This window comes from Muscardinus avellanarius (genome assembly GCF_963383645.1).
Source record: "Muscardinus avellanarius genome assembly, chromosome: 3".
NCBI classification, from domain to species: Eukaryota; Metazoa; Chordata; class Mammalia; order Rodentia; family Gliridae; genus Muscardinus; species Muscardinus avellanarius.
This window is the reverse complement of record NC_137788.1, coordinates 90,749,013-90,756,012: the sequence shown is the minus strand read 5'-3', so window position 1 is coordinate 90,756,012 and position 7,000 is coordinate 90,749,013. Positions and strand designations below refer to the sequence as shown.

Genomic DNA, 7,000 nt, shown 5'->3' with positions numbered 1-7,000 from the left:
GAGATTTTATTTCAAAATAAAAAATATAAAGGACTAGATGTGTAGCTTGCAGATAGAGTGTCCCTGGGTTCAATTCCAGGGGAGGGATGGAAAAAGGAAGAAAGGAAGGAAGCCAGCTAGTTGCAAGCTGGGTACCTGAAGATGCCGTGATAAAACAAAATGTAATAAGTCTTGTTTACTGAATTCTGTAACCCACACTTGGCTTCTGCTAATGGCTACACTTAGAGCTAATCTTTACATTCTCCAAGAGATAAAAAAAAAAAAAAAAACCTGGGGAGCAGGGTGTGCATGCCTATAATCCCAGGACTTGAGAGGCTAAGAAAGAGGATGACAGGTTCTCAGCCAGCCTCAGCAACTTAGACTCTACAATCCAGTGAAACCCTGCTTCAAAATAAAAGTGAAAAGAGATGGGAGGTGTAGCTCAAGGTAGAATGCCTCTGGGTTCAATCCCCGTATCACAAAATCAAATAAGCAAACCTGGGGAAAGCAGGAATCACCTGAGTCTAAATCAAGGATAAAAACAGAGAAGCAAGCCAGGCGTGGTGGCGCACGCTTGTAATCCCTGCGCTTGGGAGGCTGAGACAGGAGGATCGCATGGGTTCAAAGCCAGCCTTGGCTACTTAGTGAGGCTCTCAGCAACTTAGTGAGACCCTGTTTCCAAATACAATATAAAATGGGTCTGGGAGTGTAGTCCAGAGGTAGAAAGCCTCTGGGTTCTACCTCCAGTACCACCAAAAAATAAATAAATAAATAAACAGAGGAAGCAAGAAATAGGATGCGCCAGGAAATAAATATTCAACATGAGCTCAGATTACTTCAAGGCCTGGCTCTTGTCAAAGGCTGAGAAAAAGACTAAATTAATTGCAGGTCTAACCCTTCACTATTATCTTCCTTTTATCTTTCCTAACTCTCATGACCATGAGTTAAATGCTTTTGCTTTGTAGACAATCTAAAAGCTTTCCACTATCCAAGTAAACCTTGCTTGTTTGAGAATTCTGAGAGATGATTCTAGTTCCAATCAGCATGGCAAAGAAGACTAAGATGTATATGAAAGAGTATTTTAAGTCTCTTTTCTTAGACCATGTGAAGCACACATCAAACAAGCAGGAAGGAAACTGGAAGAAATGATGCAATTTATTATGATTTCCCATCATCAAGAACTCACTGTGTTCACAGGGAAAGAATACTCTTAACAGCTTCTCCAAAGGTTTCTTTTGGTTAATTGTAATTACTCCGTAAAGTGTTTATAAACGATTTGGAGAAAATACAGGCAAATCTAGTCTGGAAATAACTGAGTTCACATTTAGTTTGATCCAGTTGTGTGCCCACAGGAAACACCACCATCCCAGATGAGAAGCATAAGCCGTATTTAAAAAAAAAAAAAAAAAAAAAAAAGATGGACTTAACACTACACAGAGATTACAAAAGCTGTTGTGAAATTGTGTGCTAATAATTGTTTCTGATCAGTTATTAATTTTTGAGCCAGCGACCTTTTACAGGGTCAAATCTTTAACCATTTTGTATGTAGAATATATTTAAATGGGTCCCTCTAATACTACCCTCTCCTCAATTAAAGGTTGGACTGGTAATACTAAGAAATACTTGGACTCTAAAGTCTTCACTTTGCAGAATTTCTCCAGTAAGAGCCCATGTGTGTGTGTGTGTGTGTGTGTGTGTGTGTGTGTGTGTGTGTGTGTTTTACTGGGAATTGAACCCAGGGGCATTCTACCAATGAGCTACACGCTCAGCCCTCTTTATTTTATTTCTGAAAGCTGCGATCCTCCTGTCTCAGCCTCTCAAGTACTGGGATTTAGGTGTGTTCCTATAAAAGTGGGGAAATAATACAGATGGCGTATATCACAACTGAAGTGCTGATAGTCCTAAATAGAACCCAGTATCTAAAGAATATGGAGGCAAAACTTTTACTACTATAAACCTCTGGGTTTCTAATATTGCTAGAACATATTTTTTGAAGAACCATTTTTCTCCTTATAAGGAGACTTTTTAAAGCAAGACCAAGAATTTGTCTTTATGAGATCTTGATTTGAATGTTATGTGACACTGTAATGATATATAATGTTGGGGATAAAGTATTGGTGATGTCATTTTGTAACTTTCTAGTATTTTGAACCAATTCAACATTTTATGTAAATATATCAAGTATTGCCATATGTCCCTTACGTCTTTTGAATAACACCACGCATTTTTCAAATAAACTTTAATGCGTGTATTTTAATAGAAACAAAGAATCTTTGAATATTTTTCCCTTAATCTCACTCCCTGGAATATACTCAATGAAAACCAGATATTTGTGTTGGGCCACAAACAAGATTTCTTTACCTTTGCCTTTGTTTCTTGACCATAACTGGGCTCTGCCATACGTCTACCCAGGAAAACCACAGTCCACGGCTGCCTGGACTTTCGAGGGTGAAAGCACATCCAACCATCCGACTATGTGCTCACAAGTGGGTAAACAAGCTGCCCTTCCTGTCACCAGGGAACTGCCCATTCCCCAGCAAGGCCAGCAGCCAACCCCCTCATCTTCCCCCCTACGTGAGTCACTACTGTGCTTATGAAGATAAGTCTGAGAGTATGAACATTTTATCACCCCCTGAAGCACAAAAGGGACACACTTTTCCATTATGCGGGGCTCTGTACTGGGAGCCCTAGGATGTGAGTGTAACATGAAATCATTCCTTCCGCCCCAACAGACAGATGGATAGAGACATTCCAGTTTGTTTCCAGCCTTTTGTCTTCAGAGCATTTTTGGCATTTCCTTCAGGAAACTGGAGTTTGTGACCTAAGGTTTCCTTAGTGAACACACTTCTGTTTCCCACAGTTAACCTTACCCAGAAATGACATCGACTCTATTAGGTGAGGTTTATCTTCATGTTCCAACTGCGTCCTGTGCATAGTTAATGACACTTGAAAACACAAATTCTGAAAGTAACAATAGGGTTGGAGAGACAAACACACCAGAATACGTTGATTGACTCCCCAATAGAGTTGACGATACCAAAACAAGAGTTAACTATTACAGTTCTGTGATGTTTGCAAAGTACTCTTGCTTTCATTTTATAGTTGGAGAAATTAATGTCTGAGAGTTTCAAGGCTTTCAAATACAACCAATAGAAAGTTTTCAAACAAAGGGCACTAGGGTACTCAGCCTATATTCTGCAACTTCCTACTGCTTGATATTGTATATTTCCATATTGTTCAGAAGATCAGCTGAAGAACCCAAAATAGAGTCCTAGAAAACACCATGTGATTCACTATTATCTTCTCTGTCCGTATTTCTACCTCCCCACCATGTTGCTGGAAGGCCAAGAATGTAGAGTTTTGCCAGTTGGTTTGAACAAATCACTGTGGGTCATACTCTAAATTAGATTTACAACTACATTGTTCATTTTTTTAAAAACCCATGTTTTAGGACAGAATTATTGCATTCAATTTAGTTGGGCTCAAATGCAATTTAAAACTCAACATTTACTTACCAACATGGTACTCGGAAGGCTGGTTGTCTTTATCTCATTCTCTCAACTCTTCAATGTTAACTCATTAAGGTTTCTCTTCCTGAGAAAGATAGGGTGGTTTCTAAAAAAACCACATTTATTTCACACCCTAGTTTATCAAGGTAAAATCCTTTAAAGAATAACAGAAATTTGTTCTTAACTTTGATTCCAAAGAGCCACACAGTCAAAGAGAATATCTTCATAATGATTCTTAAAAATGCTCTTCACAAAGGGATCTTTAAAAAAGATCAGTTTATTAATGTTTAAAAGTTGATAAAGCTATGTGCAAAATGATCCACAAAAGTCAAGAAACTATTAAATACTATATTTAAAAAACATTTCTTGGTTTAATTGCACTGAAAACCATACTAAAGAAACAGTAATATATTTTTATTCTTTGTAATATTTATACATATCCTCAATTACTATCTAAAAACAGCTAGACTGAAAATTTTCTGGTCTTCCCTATAAGTTAACGTAATGCTTTTAAGGGCACAAGAGGATGGTATTTTCTTAAGAAATAGACATTCACTGGTGTTAACACAGGTTAGAAAAAAAAATCCAATAAAATGACCTCTGCTGAAACAAATACATTCAAAACTCATAAGAAGTACTTTTAACACAACAAAATACAGCCATCCTGTTGGTCACAACAAATCACACAACACTCTGAAATAAACATCAACAAAAGTGCCAAAGACAGATGTTGCATTTGTTAGACAAAGTCATTCAGAAATCTCTCTTGGTTTACAAAAGTGAAGCCCCTACCCCCGTCAGTTTTCACCTTGTTTTGTTCGTTGGTTTCTCCTATGACACTAAGGATCCTGGCTGGATATCATTTAGATAAAGACTTCCTTATCCCGATTACAGCCACAGTGGATATGACACTCTTAACACATTTCACTGTAAAGATGAGATGTTAAAAAAAAAATCAAAGTGACTTCAATCGAATTTAAAAAATAAAAAACCACCAGATCCAGCTTACATGAAGACTTTGGCCTCAGCAAATGAAATTGCCTTACATTTCCAAACCATCTCTATCTTCTTACAGCCCACCTACTCAACCCCGCCTACCTGCTCCAAATGGTGGAGAAAGGGACCATGCTACCATCTGGGCTCTGATGAGCACTAGGTAGTTACAATATAAAGGAATCTTGAGGAGGGTTGTGAAGGGGAGGGCAGGGTGGGATACCCGCACCAGAGCATCCTTAGACAAACAGAAGTATGCACACTGGCTTGGATTTGAAACCAAAGTGAAAAAAAATATCTCCTCCTCCAAGGCCCAAAGAGATGCCTCACACAGGGACCTCCACCTCTGAGGAGGGGCCCAACACACCCTCCGGAGCTTGACAATGCTAGACCTTTGGCTCAGTACAAAATCAAAGCTCCAGGGTGGGAAGGAAACAGGGTCCAGCCCGGGACCTGATCTCCACCCTTCCCGGTGCATTGTTCACAGGAACTGACGGGACCCACCAAGCCCGGACACAGGACTGTTCCTAAGCTCCCTCCCCCCTCTCTCTGGCTCGCAGCAGCCCCTTCCTGGCAGCAGCTGAGGCCCAGAGACTTATTTTATTTTGTTTTTTTTTCCAAATATTGAGGAGGTGGGTGATCATGCAAGAGCTCTTCCTGAGCACCACCGGCTTTTAGTCTTACGAAGACGAGTTGACGTTTCCAGAAGACATAATAGTCTCTGGGTTGTCCCCGTCTTCCTTCTGCGGGTGGGAAGAGTTGTCCGATTTGCTCCGGCTGAATTCCACCCCCGCAATGATGGGCCGCTTGAATTTGCCGGTGGAGTCTCCGCTGGGGCACTTGCAGCAGGACATGATCCGGATGAAGGCCCGGCGCATCTCCTTGTTGGTGAGCGTGTAGATGATGGGGTTCGTGCCGGAGTTGAGCACCGCCAGCACCAGGAAGTACTCCGCTTTGAAGAGGATGCTGCAGGTCTTCACCTTGCAGCCCACGTCCAGCAGGAGCAGGATGAAGAGGGGCGCCCAGCAGGCAATGAAGACGCTCAGCACGATGATCACCGTCTTGAGCAAGGCCAGCGACTTCTCCGAGCTGCGGCTGGCCTTGGAAAGGTTCTTGCGGAAGGTCAGACGGCGGCTTCGAGTCCTGACCAGGGAGTAGATCCTGCAGTACAGGATGACGATGGAGAGCAGGAGCAGGGTGAAGACCGTGGTGCAGAAGAGGATATAGTGCTTGTGGTAGAGCGGCAGCACCGTGGAGCAGCTGGACAGGGTGCTGATGCAGTTCCAGCCCATGATGGGCAGGCCGCCCAGGATGAGCGAGATGACCCAGCAGGCGCTGATCAACAGGAAGGAGCGGGAGCTGTTGCTCCCGTTGTGAAGTTTCATCTTCAGCATGGTGATGTAGCGCTCGATGGCTATGGCCAGGAGGCTGAACACCGAGGCCGACAGGGCCACGAACATGCTGCCTTCCCGCAGAAACCACTGGGCGGGGGTGAGCTTGTAGGTGGTGGCGCCAGACAGCAGCAGGTTGGCCGTGTAGGCCACGCCCGCCAACAGGTCCGAGAGGGCCAGGTTGCCGATAAAATAGTACATGGGCCGGTGGAACTTCTTGGTTTTCCAAATGGTCAGCAAGACAAAGATGTTCTCTAGGATAATGAAGGAGCAAATGAGGATGAACACCACCGAAGTCAGTTTAATGCCGTTGTCCTTGTCGGCGCTGATGTTCAGCTTCCCCGTGTAGTTGTAATGCCGCACTATGATGTCGTAGTTGACATAGTCGGAGACCGAGCTGTGGGGGACCTTGACCAGCGGGATGCCTGTGGACACCATACTGCCCGCAGCAACCCCACGAACCCGGAGGTGGCACTTCTCCAGACGGGCGCTAGAGGGCGAGGCCGAGCGGGCCTTCGCTCGCTCGTTCGCTGCAGGGGAAGTTCAGGAGGAGGTTGGGGTGTTTGTGTGTGTGTGTGTAGCTTTTTCCTTGGCTGAAGAGAGGGCCTCGGAAACCGCAGCCTTAAAAAAGACACAAAAGAAGAGTCAGGGGGAAAACCACATTACACAAACATAATTCATTCTAGTTGAGGCATCGCTCCAATATTGTTGGTGGTGGGACGTTTTAAGGAAACTTGGGGAGAGTGCAGGAAGAAATGTTTTCTTTTTCTTAATCAGAGGGTCATTTCCAGTGCAAAAGAGAGGGGCGGTGGAAGCAGAAGACTGAGAAAAAGCAAAACATCACCCAGGCTGTAAGTTTCAACTGACAAGAGGAAAAGCCTTCCTAGGGTCACAACACATCCATTCAAATGTAAATGAGAAACCTGGATCCGGCTCTACCCGCTCTAACTCCATCCCTGCCCTTTCCCTCTCCTGGTGGCACCTCAACCCCCAAATGCCCTCCTGTGAGTCTCCAAAGTGTCAACTCAGCTGCACCCTCACTGCAACCCAAGGTCTCTTTTCAGAAAAAGGAAAAACAAAACAAAACAAACAAACAAAAAAAAAAAACCACTACCAAATGTTAAATGC

At 43.3% G+C, this 7,000-nt stretch overlaps 1 protein-coding gene across 1 annotated transcript; it reads right to left on the bottom strand.

Moving 5' to 3' along the window:
- Window positions 1-5,161: 5,161 nt before the first annotated feature.
- S1PR1 (sphingosine-1-phosphate receptor 1) lies at window positions 5,162-6,528 on the bottom strand (the record flags this gene model as incomplete). Its single annotated transcript, XM_080692322.1, has 1 exon — window positions 5,162-6,528. Exon 1 carries the CDS (start codon window positions 6,308-6,310, stop codon window positions 5,162-5,164), a length of 1,149 nt encoding a protein of 382 aa, XP_080548448.1. The 5' UTR covers window positions 6,311-6,528.
- Window positions 6,529-7,000: the final 472 nt, after the last annotated feature.